The sequence below is a fragment of the Columba livia genome, chromosome Z (genome assembly GCF_036013475.1).
Source record: "Columba livia isolate bColLiv1 breed racing homer chromosome Z, bColLiv1.pat.W.v2, whole genome shotgun sequence".
Taxonomy (NCBI): Eukaryota; Metazoa; Chordata; class Aves; order Columbiformes; family Columbidae; genus Columba; species Columba livia.
The window spans coordinates 84,142,074-84,156,862 of record NC_088642.1 but is presented as its reverse complement, the minus strand read 5'-3'; the positions used below and the strand labels follow the sequence as shown (position 1 = coordinate 84,156,862).

The 14,789-nt window shown below is 54.8% G+C and overlaps 2 protein-coding genes across 2 annotated transcripts; one reads left to right on the top strand and one right to left on the bottom strand.

Moving 5' to 3' along the window:
• Positions 1 to 224: 224 nt before the first annotated feature.
• On the top strand, positions 225 to 2,028 carry TOMM5 (translocase of outer mitochondrial membrane 5). The gene is made up of 2 exons (XM_005505015.3): positions 225 to 468; positions 1,552 to 2,028. The coding sequence occupies exons 1-2, from the start codon at positions 348 to 350 to the stop codon at positions 1,584 to 1,586; spliced, it is 156 nt and encodes a 51-aa protein (XP_005505072.1). The 5' UTR covers positions 225 to 347; the 3' UTR covers positions 1,587 to 2,028.
• A 6,595-nt stretch (positions 2,029 to 8,623) lies between these two features.
• Positions 8,624 to 9,986, bottom strand: EMC4 (ER membrane protein complex subunit 4). The gene is made up of 5 exons (XM_065046588.1): positions 9,857 to 9,986; positions 9,665 to 9,764; positions 9,375 to 9,528; positions 8,781 to 8,941; positions 8,624 to 8,693 (listed from the first exon to the last, which is right to left on the bottom strand). Exons 1-5 carry the CDS (start codon positions 9,928 to 9,930, stop codon positions 8,658 to 8,660), a joined length of 525 nt encoding a protein of 174 aa, XP_064902660.1. The 5' UTR covers positions 9,931 to 9,986; the 3' UTR covers positions 8,624 to 8,657.
• Between the last annotated feature and the right edge of the window lie 4,803 nt (positions 9,987 to 14,789).

Here is a 14,789-nt window from a genome sequence, read left to right as displayed (position 1 = left end):
TGGTCCCAGTACCGACCCGTGAGGCGCTGCACTGGACAGAGGCCTCGGCTGGGCTCTGCCCCGGGGACCACACCAGGACATCAGGACATCAGAACATCATCAGGACATCATCAGGACATCATCAGAACGACATCAGAACACCTTTCCGCGGTAACCGGACCCTGAACCGCATTATAGCGACAGCGCCCCCAGCGCACAGGACCGACCGCCCGCTCCTCCCGATTCCGGTTGGAAGTACCCGCCCCACTGAGGGCGGTGGCTTCGCCGCCCCTCCCCGCGCATGCGCCGTCCGCCGCCGCGTGTGTCCCTCCCAGCGCGCCGTAGCTGCGGGGCGCGGGGCCGCCGGCATGTTCCGCATCGAGGGCCTGGGCCCCAAGCTGGACCCCGAGGAGCTGCGGCGGAGGATGCGGCGCGACGTGCTCACCTCCGTGCGCAACTTCCTCATCTACGTCGCGCTGCTGCGGATCAGTGAGTGCGGGACGGCGGGTGCCCGAGAGGCCCGTGCGAACGCGGGGTCCGCGCCCGCATGGAGCGCGAAGCAGCGGGGGCGGGGCGGGGCAGCGCCGTGCGGGCAGAGCCGGGCGGGCAGAGCCGGGCGGGCAGGGCCGGGCGGGCAGGGCCGGGCGGGCAGAGCCGGGCGGGGCGGGACCCGCAGCTTCTGCGGTTGAGAGCAGAAATCGTCACATCTGGGTGGTGGTTCCAGGGGTGCCCTGGGCTGCATCCCCAGCCCCGTGGGCAGCAGGTTTGGGGGATCCTGCCCCTCTGCTCCGCTCTGGTGAGACCCCCCTGCAGTGCTGGTCCAGCTCTGGGTCCTCAGCACAGACACACATGGAGCTGCTGGAGAGGGGCCAGAGGAGCCCCGGGAATGACCCGAGGCTGGAACAGCTCTGCTGGGGACAGGTGAGAGAGCTGGGGTGTTCACTGGAGAAGAGAAGCTCCGGGACACCTTAGTGCACCTTTCAGTGCTTAAAAGGGGCCCATGAGAAAGATGGGACAGACTTTTGAGCAGGGCCTGTTGTGACAGGACAAGGGATGATGGTTTAAACTAAAGGAGGGAGATTCAGGCCGGACATGAGGAAGAAATTGTTGTCCTGAGGGTGGTGAGAGCCTGTGCCAGGTACCCAGAGAGGTGGTGGATGAACCATCCCTGAGACATCCCAGGCCAGGCTGGACGGGGCCCTGAGCACCCTGAGCTGGTGAAGATGTCCCTGTCATGGCAGGGGACTGGATGACCTTTAAATGTCCTTGCCAACCCAAACCATTCTGTGATTCCCCTCTCCCCCCACCCCGTGTATTTTAGACCCAGCCCAAGGCTCTCGCTGCAGCACCAGCACCCACCCCTGTTTCCCCCTTGAATCGTGCTGTCTCGTCTGTTAAACCGTCACGCGGGGAGAGAAGGGACAGGGACCACATGGGAGGCAGAGGTGGCATCTCGGTCTGAGTATTTTAGGTGTCACATAAATGTGCTGCAGTTTCCTCATGGACTCACCACAGACTTCTTGTTTTCTTCAGCTGAGTTAAGCTCACGGTGCTTTATTTTCTCTTTTTCAGCTCCTTTCATCCTGAAGAAGCTGGACAGTATATGAACACCGAAGAAGACTCAGTGTGTGAAAACATGAAATGGACTGTAGCTGCTTTCCCCTGTTTGTTAATTAAATGTTGTGCCAGAGGCAGACAGCCAGTACCAAATGGTTCTTAAATGTGTCACTTAAGCATATCTGACGTGGGAACGGTAGCGAAGTCGGGAGCCCAGGGAAGGCGTCTGCTGTCCGCTCTGGGGGTTCTGCTCACAGAGCGCTCCCCGATGTCACCGAGCCGTGATTCAGGACGTTTCCCATGCTGTTCAAAACAAAGCCCATCTCCGTGTTGTACGAAGTGTCACGCACCAGCACGTTGCTTTGTTGTGCAGCCGCCTCTCGACCGCTACGCGTGCATCGTTACCCACCCTGTCTGCGCGAAAAACAGCGTTGTAATGAGTCCAGCTCGCGAGCACTGTGATCTGAAATAAATGGAAGAGCAGCTGTGTCACTTAAGTCTGGTAGCGATTCATTTTTAACAATTGTCACTTAAACTGGAGCTTATGAGATGTTACTTCCCCGGGTCTTTAGCTTGGTCTCTCCTCCACCGTTTAGGGTGTTGAGGGAAAGCAGTTGAGTGAAAAAGACCAAGCAATGGTGTGTGTTCCGGGTTGTTAAGTGTGTAGTAACTCAGATGTGAAACACGAACGTGTAGTCAAGACTCAGAGCGGTAAAAGAGTGAAGGTGGCTCAGCTTTATCTCACTGCCAGTCCCTATTTCCCCTTAATTAGAGCCTCCTGGGTCTGGAATTACGTGAAGTAAAGCAGGAACACTCCCCCCCTTTCTTCTGTGAGCTACCAGGTGAATTTTAGTCCTTTTTACTGTGACGTTACCGCCTCATGCCGGTATTTGTGGGGTTCTGCCACATCTGGAGCTGGGCTCTTTCTGCCACAAGCTGCTGTACCCAGGAGCTCAGGGGTGTCGCTTCACTCAGAGGCTGCAACGTTCTCACCTGGAGCCAAAATCGGGGTTATTCGCCCCGAGAAGCAGCCGCTGTGTGAGGAGGCTGCGACTGTCCCCTCTGAAGGGGGCTGTGTGGGCTGTGGGGCGGGCGCGCACCAGATGTGCTGGTTTAAGATGCCCCTGAGCCGAGCTAAAGCAGGAGGTGGATTTTCACCATTCCGGGTTACTGCTGTTTGCCCACGTCTCACAATTAGGGTTTGAGTCGATACCCGTAGATCAGCTGCACGCCAGATCTCCAGAGACACAAAGATTTCTCAGCCTCGTACTTAACGCCTTGCAGCATGAGATATTGATGCTGTGTGTGCATTTGGCTGCTGCACAGCAGGTGTTTTGGGACAACAGTCCCTGTTCTCAGCCTTCTGACGTCCCTCGCTGCCAGACGCTGGTACCCAACGAGGGGCTGTGTCCTGCGACCGCGCAGACGGGAGCTGTCCCAAAATCCCGGGATCTTCACCCAGCATGAACACCTGAGTTCACACGCCAGGTGGAGCTGTTTGCTCTGCCCACAGTTCTGCACAGAAGGGTGCTGGGCGATCCCTCGCAAAGCTGGCGCTCCAGGAAACCATCGCGTGATACGTTTATACATTTCCATTCTATGGGGGCTCCTAATATTTATGTATGTTCACACCTACTTAAAAGTCTGTTGGTTCAAACTTTCTCCACCCTGGCTCAAAGGTGCAGTAAATATGAGATGTACACATGCTCAGTACATGGGGTCTTCCCCGGGAGGGGGAATTGTGATTTTCATTGAAATGAGCGTATAATGAGGACGGTTCACCACAAGTTCCCAAAGTACACTGATCCAGATTTCACGGTTTGTTACCATGCGCACATCTTCTCTTTTATGGTCTCCTTCCCCCCCATATTTGCAAACAAAGGACTCATTAACGGTGTGTGTTACGCCTTAAACAGCTGGTTTTTGCATCTTTGGACAGCAAAAGAGAGGTGGCTGTGGGGGCACAGACTCCACTTCTTCTCTTCCAAGGTCTCTCCTAAACAAAGGCAGGAACGTTTGGGATAAAGACAATGAACGGTGCTGCTTCTGGAGCCCATCAAGACCTCGGTCCTCATTCCTGGTTATGGGGTGACCAGGATGCGTCATCTCGCGCACAAACATCCACCAGGACAAACTGGGAACCACGAGCTGCCCCAAACAGACAAAACAGCCCATTTGCGGTCAGCACTGTGACCATCCCGCTTGTTTTTTGACCACCGACTCATGTCTGGAACAATGTCCTTAATCATCATGAGAAGTGAGCAGAGGAGACGTGCCGCCCCCTCCTACCGGCAGGTAAATCCTCTGGGTGACACAACTGCCTCACCTGGGACATTTTTGAGTGTTTTTGGTCTTTGCGTGCGTGGCATTAACGAAGTTCCGCAGTAATTGTTTCATCACGCCCAGCACCACGACAGCTACAGAGAACGTCACCGAAATTATGACCTTCAGAGAGGTGAGATCTTATTTGTTCTGATATCTCAATCTATCTCTCCTTTTCCTCTTTCTCTCTCTCTATTCTGGACCCATAAGAGTACAACCTTGTGAGTTTTGTTGTTAAAGTCTTGCAAAGTTTTATGATACAGCCGTGATCTTTGCAAAGCCATTATTCTGAGTGTCTGTAGGGACCTGGTGATTTAATCGGAGCCGCTGGGTGATTGTTTCGCTTTGGGTCACCACTGGAGTATCCAGCAGCTTTACCCCGCCCGCAGCCCGCGGTGCGTGCCGGGAATCCCGCGCGTCCGTCGTTCCGCACGGACGGGACACACGGGCTGTGGGGACGCGGCGCTCGACGCCAACGTGGGAAATGGGGAGAGAGGCAGAGAAAGGGGAAACCCCAGCGCCTGCTCGTGGTCGCGCAGACGCAGGAGAGGGAGTGGTACCGGGAAGTCGGCAGAAGTCCCCTCAACGCCGTTTGGAAAGCGCACACAAGCAGCACTCCCGTGCGGCGCGCTGGGCGCCCGGAGCGTCGCTCCTCCCGCCGAGCGTGCCCGTGATTCGCACTTCTCGTACTCGTCACACGTACCAGCCGCGTTTGCATTCGTGTGTGCCGCTGCTGAGCGCATTGCACGTAAATTACTCGCACGGCCCGCGCTCTGCCCAGCTCCGGCTTTGCGCCCGAGGGTCTCGTCGGGGTCCCCGGTGCCCCCAGCGCCGCTCCTGTCCCGGTTTCCTGGCGTGTGCTGGGCTGCGTGCCGCTGCCCGGCCACGGTCACACGGCTCGCTCCTCATCCCGTGGAGCGTCCCGCTCGTCCGGCGCGCAGACCGAGGACGTCGCGCTGTGCCTCCCGTCCGCTCTCACAGGGCTGCTGTTGCTCTCTTAGGTTCTGTTACATTAGGCCTGCTCTTGTTGGATTAGGCCTAGGGGTGTCTGAGAGACTTTAGTTCCTCTGATCACAAGAACAGGACAGAGAGCGGAGTGGATTGAGGCAGCAGGAGGCGGCGGCGGCTTTGGTCACAGAACGGGTGTGCAGGACGTCGCCAGCAGTGCTGTGCTATCGGCGGTTCTCTCAGCCCGGGGCACTGGGGTCACCCTCCGCGTCCGGCCACCGTTCCTGATGTGTTCTTCTTTCCCTCGCACAGACCGGATTTCTGCCCAACGTGTTCCAAGCCATGTCTCACCGCCCGGCGCAGTTCAGAGCTTTCTTTGCTTGTTACGACACCGTCATGAACAGGGACTCAGGTAAAGCACGCACGGCTGCCTCAGAACGGCCCTTTGCTCGGTCGCTGTGAGGAGCTGCTGCAAGCGGCGCTTCCCACACGCTCAGGTGTTTCGCCTCACTCTGCCTTCCCCAGCCCATAATAACAGCCGGCAGAGGCGGGAAGCGCGCGGCTGCTTCTGTGCCCCGCCCACTGCCCCGCCCACTGCCCCGCCCGCGGAGGGACCATCACTCGGGGCGCTGGGCTGCCGCTCGGAACCGGCCCCGCTCCGCCTCTTCTCGGGTCATTCGCACCGAACCAGCCGCGGGGGTGGGAGGCGGCCCGGGGTCAACCCAGGTGTCACACGGCGGTGTCTGGGGCCACGATCGCCCCTCCAGAACGTGCTGAGCGGCCCCGAGCGCCATCGCCACCAGCGGCCTTGACCTTGGGGAGTAAAGGGGAGGGGGAAGGACACCCCCCCCTGCCCCACCCCTTGTGACATCATGGGTGGGCGTGGCGGGGGCTCTGCCCCGGGGCTGCTATTGGGGGCTCCGCACCCCTGAGCCGCCCCACACGGTGCCGCCGCGATCCCCGCGGTGCGCACGGCCCCTTTAAGGTGTGGTGCCCGTGGGGCGTGGCCACAGGGGGAGGGGGCGTGGCCACGTGGGTGTCTCTTACATGTGGGTGCGTCCAAACGGGCGGCACGGGTCAGCGGGCGGGGCCTACAGGCGGCTGACCAATGGGCGGGCCCGGGGGCGGGGCTGTCAGCACGGAGTGACGTCGCGCGGCACAGTGACAGGCGGACCGTGGCGACGGTCCTCACGGTGACATCATCACGTCACGTCAGACGACATGCGTCACGTGACGTCACATTCAGGGCGGGACACGGTACGTGCGACGCAGAAGGCATCGGTGTGACGTCATCTGCCCGCCTCTGATGACGTCAGTCCCCCAATGTGTGTGGACGGCGCCCCCTGGTGCGGCCCCAGCGATGCAGTGGGATGGGGCTCTGGTCGGTACAGGGGCCACTGGTCCATACTGGGAGGGTCCTGGTCTGCACAGGGGCCACTGGTCCATACTGGGAGGGTCCTGGTCCGTACTGGGAGGGTCCTGGTCTGCACAGGGGCCACTGGTCCATACTGGGAGGGTCCTGGTCTATACTGGGAGGGTCCTGGTCTATACTGGGATGGTCCTGGTCTGTACAGGGGCCACTGGTCCATACTGGGAGGGTCCTGGTCCGTACTGGGAGGGTCCTGGTCCATACTGGGAGGGTCCTGGTCCGTACTGGGAGGGTCCTGGTCCATACTGGGAGGGTCCTGGTCCATACTGGGAGGGTCCTGGTCCGTACTGGGAGGGTCCTGGTCCATACTGGGAGGGTCCTGGTCCGTACTGGGAGGGTCCTGGTCCATACCGGAAAGTGGAGGCAACACAGAGCAGCACCAGTGGGCACTGGTCTGTACTGGTGCTCACTGGTGGGTGCTGGGGACGGGGGATGTGACATACAGCAGTGGCGGAATGGGGGGAAAATGGGCAAAATGGGGTGAATGGGGGAGTTTGGGGCAAAATGGGGGAAGTGGGACAAAAATGGGAGAAAAATAATGTGTAAAACGGGAAATGGAATAAAAATGGGAAAAAGCCACCACCACAACCAAACAAAACCAGCCGAACAAAAACAAACCCCACAAACCAGAAAAAACGGTTAAACGGGGGAGTTGGGGAAATAGGGGGTGGGGGAGAAACGGGGCAAAGATGGGGAAACTGAGCAAAAATGGGAGGAATGGGTAAATGGGAAAAGGTGGGGAACTGGGGAAAATGGGGGAATGTGGAAAAGAACAAGGGACAAATTGGGGGGAAACCGGGGCAAAACAAGGACAAAGGGAAAAATGGGTCACAAATGGGCAAAAAGTGGGGACAAAACCAGGAAAAAGGAGAAATGGGGGAAAAATGGGGAGATGGGGCAGAAATACACAAAATTCAGGGGAAAATGAGATAAAACTTGAGGGCAGATTGTGGGAAAATGGGGAAAAATGTGGGGTAGTGATTTGTGAATGGGGCGAGAAATGGTGAAATGGGGCAAAATCAAGAAAAGGGGAAGAAACAGGGAAAAGGGGGAAAACAGAGAATGGAGAAAATGGGAAACAAGGAGGAAACAGGAAGTAAATGAGGCAAAATGGGTCAAAACCAGGAAAAAAGGGCAAAAATGAGGCAACATGGGGAAAACGCAGCCAGTGAAGGGGGTTGGGGCAAGAATGGCGGGAATGGGCCGAAATAGGACGAAAGCAGGGAAAAATGGGGGAAAAAACAGGAAAAAAATGGAGCAACGCCAAGAACAAAGAGGAGGAGATGGGGTGAAAATGGGCAAAATTGGGCAACCCAGGGAAAACTGCGGAAAAGCGGGGTCAAAATGGGGCAAAATGGCAAAAGTTGAGGGGCGAGCAGGCCATAGGGACTGAGCACACCAGTATGGCCCAGTACGCCCCAGTACCGCACAGCCTCCACACTGGCTTGCCCACCTCCACCCCAGTGCTCCCAGTCTGGCGCCAGCATGAGCTACAGCTGAAGATCCCAGTACGAATCCCAGTGTTCCCAGTACAGGGCCAGCCTGGGCCGCGGCTGTCCCAGTGCGATCCCAGTGTGGGCCCCAGGGCTTCCAGTGCACTCCCAGTGCTCCCAGTATGTGACCTGTGACTCCCAGAACGGGCCCTGAGGCTCTGAGTGCAGCTCCAGTGCTCTCCCAGTGCTTCCAGTGGCCCCCAGTGCTTCCAGTACAGATACCAAGACCACTCCTAGCACTCCCAGTACTCTTCCAGTGCACTCCCAGTATGGGCCCTGTGGCTCCCAGTATGGGCTCTGAGGCTCCGATTACAGTTCCAGGGCTCTCCCAGTGCTCCCAGTATGGGCCCTGTGGCTCCCAGTATGGGCCCTGAGGCTCTGATTACAGTTCCAGAGCTCTCCCAGTGCTCCCAGTATGGGCCCTGTGGCTCCCAGTATGGGCTCTGAGGCTCCGATTACAGTTCCAGGGCTCTCCCAGTGCTCCCAGTATGGGCCCTGTGGCTCTGATTACAGTTCCGGGGCTCTCCCAGTGCTCCCAGTATGGGCCCTGAGGCTCCAATTACAGTTCCAGGGCTCTCCCAGTGCTCCCAGTATGGGCCCTGAGACTCCAATTACAGTTCCAGGGCTCTCCCAGTGCTCCCAGTATGGGCCCTGTGGCTCCCAGTATGGGCCCTGTGGCTCTGATTACAGTTCCGGGGCTCTCCCAGTGCTCCCAGTACGGGCCCTGAGGCTCCGATTACAGTTCCGGGGCTCTCCCAGTATGGACCCCAGCACCAGCAGTACAGGCCCCAGCATTCCCAGCAGACACCACCAACAAAGAGTTTTAATTCTGACTCACCCAAGTGCCTCCTGAGCCCCAAAACCCTGGGAATTCCCCCCAAAAATGACGTCACCATCCTGCCATCACCTTTATTGGGGGTCGCACAAGGTCACAGGATCAGGCCCCCCCCAGTGAACTCCATCCGCTGCGAGGGGAGAGAGAAAGGGGTGAGTGGGGGGACTCCCGCGTGCAGGTCAGGGGACCCCGGTGCCCGGGAGCCGTGGTGACATACCTGCGGGGGGGTGACGAAGGCCAGCCAGTCGGAGGGGCGCGTGGGCAGCAGCCCCATGGCCTGGCACTTGTAGAGGGCCAGCGCCAGCCCCAGCCCGTTGCCCACCAGGAACACCAGCCCCTGCAGCGCCCGCCGGCTCGAGCTCTCCAGCGCCTTCAGGGCTGCGGGGACAGGGGGACAGGGGTGTCACTGTCACCTGTGTGCCCGGCACCGTGGGGGAGAGGGTGGTGATGGGCGCAGGGGAGCGTCACGGGTGGGCGTGGCACAGGGGCATGTTGGGGGCCAGGGAGGGGTGACTGTCACAGGGGTGGCTGCTGAGCGACATGTGGGGGTGACTCTCACAGGGGTGACTGTAAGGGGGTGCATGGGGGCCTGGGGGTGTCTGCTGGTGACAGCTGGTGCAAGGGCGGCTCTTTGGGGACATGCAGGCATGGCTGTCACAGGGGCGAATGCTGCGGGACATGTGGGGGCAACTGGCACAGGTGTGATGTGGGGGACACACTCGGTGGGGGCTGTTGTGGGAGCGGCTGTGGGGCTGGAGGTGGCTGTCATGCCGTGGGGGTGTCCGGGGACACCCGGGGGGTCCGTACTCACTGGCGGAGAGCGACATGAGTGCCTGCAGGGGCCGCCAGCCCATCATGCAGACCATCATGGCAGGGAAGATGGAGATGGTGTTGCCGGCCATGTACATGATGAACAGGTTCATGGGGATCTGCTTCAGCGGCGCCAGCGCCACGTCCCAGCAGCGCTGCGGGAGAGGGGACACGGCTGTGCGGGACACCCCCACAGGGGACCCAGGCGGCCGGGGCGTGGGGGAAACACCTCCCACAGGGCACCCGGGTGTCTGCGACAGGGACTAACCCCCCACAGGGGACCCCGCCCACCTTCTCCATGAGGATTTTGTCGCTCTCGTGGACGCCGCCCTCCCCCAGCTGCCGCTCGGCGAACCCCAGCGGCCCGCGGCCCTCGGCGGCTCCGCGGGGCCTGCAGGGAAAAGAGCGGGCCAGGTGAGGCCGGGGGGACCCCGGGCCACTCAGAATCTTCCCCGGGGCCCCTGAGCCCCCCCCCGGCCTCACCGCCCGCCCGGTGCCGCCGCCAGCTCCAGCGACCACTTGAAGCGCCGCCCGCGAACCGCTGCCGCCGCCGCCATCTTGCGAGCGACCGGATGGAGGGGCGGTCACGTGAGGAACCGACCGGAACTCCCCGCCTCCTAGCAACGCCGTGCGCCATAGCAACGCCGCGGCAAGGCCCTGCGTCTGGCCTGCGGCTGCCGCCTGTCCCGCAGATACCACACATCTTTAAAACGTTTTAGAACTAGATAGATAGAATTGATAGAATTGGTAGGTAGAATTCCATAGTTCATTCCGTTAGAACTCTGGCATTTAACTCTTCCCGTGTCCCGCAGATACCACATACATTTAGAACGTTATAGAACTATAGATAGAATTCATAGATAGGATTCCGCAGTTCGTTCCTTAAGGACTTCACCGTTTAAACCCTTAAGGTGGTTCAGAATTGCGGTCTCTGTGTGTAGCTGAGCAGCTGTGTCTGGACTTAAACCTGCGGGTGATTTGGGCAAACCCCAAGTTCTGTGTAACGTACAGCAGTTCACTGACACCAGTCCACTTGCTGCAAAGTCCCTGCAGAGCAGCACTTAAAATCAGGTCTATTTTACTCAAAAATACTCATGCATTAAAAAAAAAATAATAAAAAGGGATTTATTTAAAAAGCGACGTTTTACGTGGGCTAATAATTGGTATGAAACCATTTCACAGTGTAGGCTTTTAATCCACTGTTAACAGTGTCTCAAATGTGTGAAAAAAAATGCTTTAATTAGGCAAAGTAATCTTGCGGTATTGCCAAGACTGTTGTTTAATATATTGTCCTATAATTTGCACAACACATCCGAAGAACGTTTGGCTTTGAATTAATCTGAGATTCTATTTAGGGGCTGAGCAGTAACTTCCACAGTTTTCCTGGTGCAGGTTGGTGAGAATGGAATTAATGTATCTGAGCCTTTGGTTCCCAAAGCACGTTGTTGTTTGGGGTTGGTTTTTTGATCTTGTTTTCCTTATTTTTGCACAAATGAGCAAAATGCTCACTTAGTATTTTAAAGCTGTACTGCAAATAACTTTATGTTCTAAAGGCTCCTTGTGCAGTATTTGCACAGCAATGCTGCACTGTGGAGTTGTTGATGGTGGTGTGAAACCTGGCCTGCTCCGCTATCAAACCAAAACACACCGCAGCAACAACAACGTTCTTGTTTGAAAGGCGCATTTTGGCTTTTAATCAGTTTTTAAGATAGAATATTCGTGTGGCCATTTCTAGATGTCAGTAGGAAACCTCAGTCTGTAGCTCCACAAGAAGAGAAACCTCAGTCTGTATCTCCTCAGTCTGTATCTCCACCCCCTTTTCTCCCAAAAGATCAAATTAAGTCAGAAATCTCGAGAATGGGTTAAATGTAGGAATAGCGATACTTCAGTAGAAGTTTCTGTTGTTGTTTCTGCATTAAGTTTCTGTTGTTGTTGAGTTTCTGGTTTGTGAGAAGCTCTGTGGGGCTGGAGTGTGATTATTAATGTTGTAATTTGAAACAAGGGGGACTTTCTGCCTCTCTGCAGCTGTACTCAGCGGAAAACACCGGCTCAGGTGTGTTTCCGTGGTTCACTGGCTGTCACGGAGGCACCCCGAGGTTAATTTAAGGGACAACAGGGTCCAAACCAACTTTTATTAGACCGGTGAGAAACAGGGTTTTAGCACTCCAAAAGTGACTTGAATACAGGTTCGGATATCAGCTGAGGAACATTATTTAAGGGGCAGCAACTAATACAACAGGCGGTCCACAGAGTGCATGCACGTGGCTTCACCAAAACAATGCCGGAGCCGGCCCCGAGTCCCGGAGGAGCACACACTTGCCTAAACACGGTGTGGGATTATTTTAAAGAGATACACGCACTCGTAGTGAGTACGGGAAGCATACAGTCGTGATTCCACGAGGGTAAATTTATAATACACCCGCAACCCTGCGAGAGTTAATTTACTTACACGTGCAAGTGTGCACGGAATCCTACACGTGCTTATGTGGAAGCACGGGAGGAAAATACACTCGCGATTGTGCGAGGAAATAATTTAAAGTACGTGTGCAAATGTGCATGGAAAGTTACACGTGCATATGTGCACGGAAGGAAAATACACCCGCGATTCTGTGAGGATTAATTTTACACGGGCTCATATGGAGCGCGGAAAGTTACACGTGCAAATGTGCACGGAAAGTACAAATACACTCGCAATCCTGCGAGAAGTTTCACTCACAGCCGTGGCGGCGAGGCAAGCGCAGTCCCCATCCCGGGAGGGGGCTCTGGGCGGCAGCATCTCGCTCGTGCTCCGAGAGACCCGCGACAATGGGCCCAGTCTCGACGAGAGTCCCGTTTTTACACTGGCTGATGAGATCTGACTGTAGGCATTCTAGAAGCTTCTCTGCACCCCCACCCTGGCTGTGGGTGCCCCCGAAGCCAAAACATCCCCCCCACTGGCTGCAGGCGCCCAGCAGCTCGGCACTCCCTTCTCCTAATGGCCCTGGCCAGGGGGCTCTGGGCCAAACAAAAGAAGCTGTTGGCCTCAAGTAGCAGAGAGAGGGAGATGTGCCCACTGCTTCCATACTGAAGGAGGGAGGGGAGGGAGGGGGGGTTGCATTTTGCCACACTGGCGGTGTGTTGTCCTGCCGGTGTTGTCACACATTGCCCACATCTCCCACTTCTCGAAACAACCGATGTGGCTGTCCTGGTTTTGTTAAAAACAAGTTTCTCCTTCAGTGAATTTTGCCTGTCAGCTCAAGCTTCATATTAACTGCATTTTCCTGGAGCACCAGACACATGTTTTGGTAAACCTAGCAATGGAATGTAAACTTATTGATAAGCACGGATGGACATCTCGCGAGAGGGGCGACGAGAAACAAGTGACCGAGAAACTGACCAACTGTGTATAACATCCCATTCACGTGAATACTTCATATAAAACTGGGAGATCACGAGGATCTCGTCCCTTTTTTCCCTTTTCCCTATGGCCGACATTAGGAGAGGACCTTGCTAGTCGTCCCTGCGAACTGAGGCCTAGTGACAGGCTGAATCCAGCTCCGGTTGGCTGCAGAGTCCAGTCCAGGACTTTGGTTGCCGGCTCTGCGGTTGCTGAGACTTTCCAGATCGGTTTTGTATATTTTGTATTATTTTCTCTATTCTTATTAGTAGCATTAGTAAAACATTGTTCATTTTTCCAGATCTCTTCTCTCTGTCCTTCTTTCCCTCGCGATCACCAGTGGGAAGGGGGGAGAGGGGGGGCAAAAAGGGGGAAGTGGGGGGTGGAGGGGGTTAACAATACATCTGCCACGGTTTTATTGTCACCCCGCAATCTAAACCCTCGACAGTGGCTTTAACGTGAATCATCCAGTGACGAACCAGCGAAGGGGGTGTTATTAATTTGAACGTCAGAGTTACTGCAGCGGCTGCTAAAAAGGCATTTTGGAGTAAAGAATGTTGCTGATGCCAAGCATGTATACGTGAAGAAAAACCTCAAAGATGCAAAATTCGATGTCTTTTTTTTAATTTAAAAAAGTGCAAAAGGTGTTTTTTCCCCAACATAAACGTTGTGATGCTGCCTGATGTTCAAAGGACCGGCCTCCAACGACGAGCCCAGCTGTGCCAGTCTGAGGTTCGATTCTGGCGTTATTTGAAATAACCCTCAGTTTTGGGATGGTTTTAATTCTTAAAATTAAAAAGAAGCCTCCTGAAGTTTGGTGATTGCTCAAAAAAAAAAGTTTTGGAAAACTTGGGCGACCCAGGTAAACCGTTTTGCCAAAAAAAAGGCTGCGAGGATTATAACACCACCATACATGGTTTTCTTAATTACAGGAACACGTTCTCAACCATGGGAAGCTACTCCCAACTGTAGGAAATCTCGGTTTAGTTTTCATGTGTGTTGATAACGTGTTTTATCATATCAGCATCATAATGCCCTTTTATTTCTCCTTCTCATTAACAGCAATACAGCTCTTTGTGATAAAACGGCACTGATTTGCTTCTTTTGGCTTTATTTCTTAGCAGAAGGAATCTTGAGGTGTTCAGAGGCTTTATGGGGAGATGGTTGGGATGGAACGGCTCTGCACAACGCAAATGTGGTGCTGAAAAGCAGATACCTGCCTTCCGCCGTCTTAGCACAATGAAGCTAATGTAATTAAAACTACACGTGGGGTTTTTTTGTTTGCTTCTTGTTTTTTTATTTGATTGTTTTAATCAATTATTATTATCACTTATTACTTTTAAGAAGGACCTTTGATAACTATGTGCATACAAATCGTTAGCGAACAGCCTTGAAACAGGTCAAGCTCCTTCTTGCTGTGTCGATCGTCTTCAGACTCATAACGACTGTTCTGCATTTGCTCGCACCAAAGCAGCTCCGTATTATCAATACCCAAGGTTTTAACTCCTGAGCTCTGCAGGAATTATGTTCAGCAATCTGTTAATTTAGCCCTCGCTAAGTGATTTCCAAAGTGCTGTATTTGCCATGCAAAATAACTAAGATTTATCTTTCATTGCTCTGTGTGAGACAAGCCCTGTCAGCAAAGCGCCCCTGGGGCACTTGCTTTCGGCTTCAGGTTGCTGTGACATTCCGATTTTCTGCAAGATCCCGGATGAAATCAGCCTTTTGTCTCCATCCGATGTTTGAGACGGAAGGACAGTTCTTTGCTTCTCTTACAGGTGCTTTTTATTCAAGTTTTTTGATTTAAAATACAAAGATTAGTGTTTCAAACGTGGAAATGAGAACATTTGGGAACTAAATAGATAGAATTAATAGATAGAATTAAGGTAAGACCACCAGTGTTTCCTGTATTCTGTTAATATGTCACGGTGTGTGTATACAATATATGAAATTGCTTTAAACGCCCCAGTAATGTAAAATGTGAAAGGCGTTTTCAGAGGTTCTCAGTCCTCAGCTACTTGTCCAAGATTTTGTTAATGT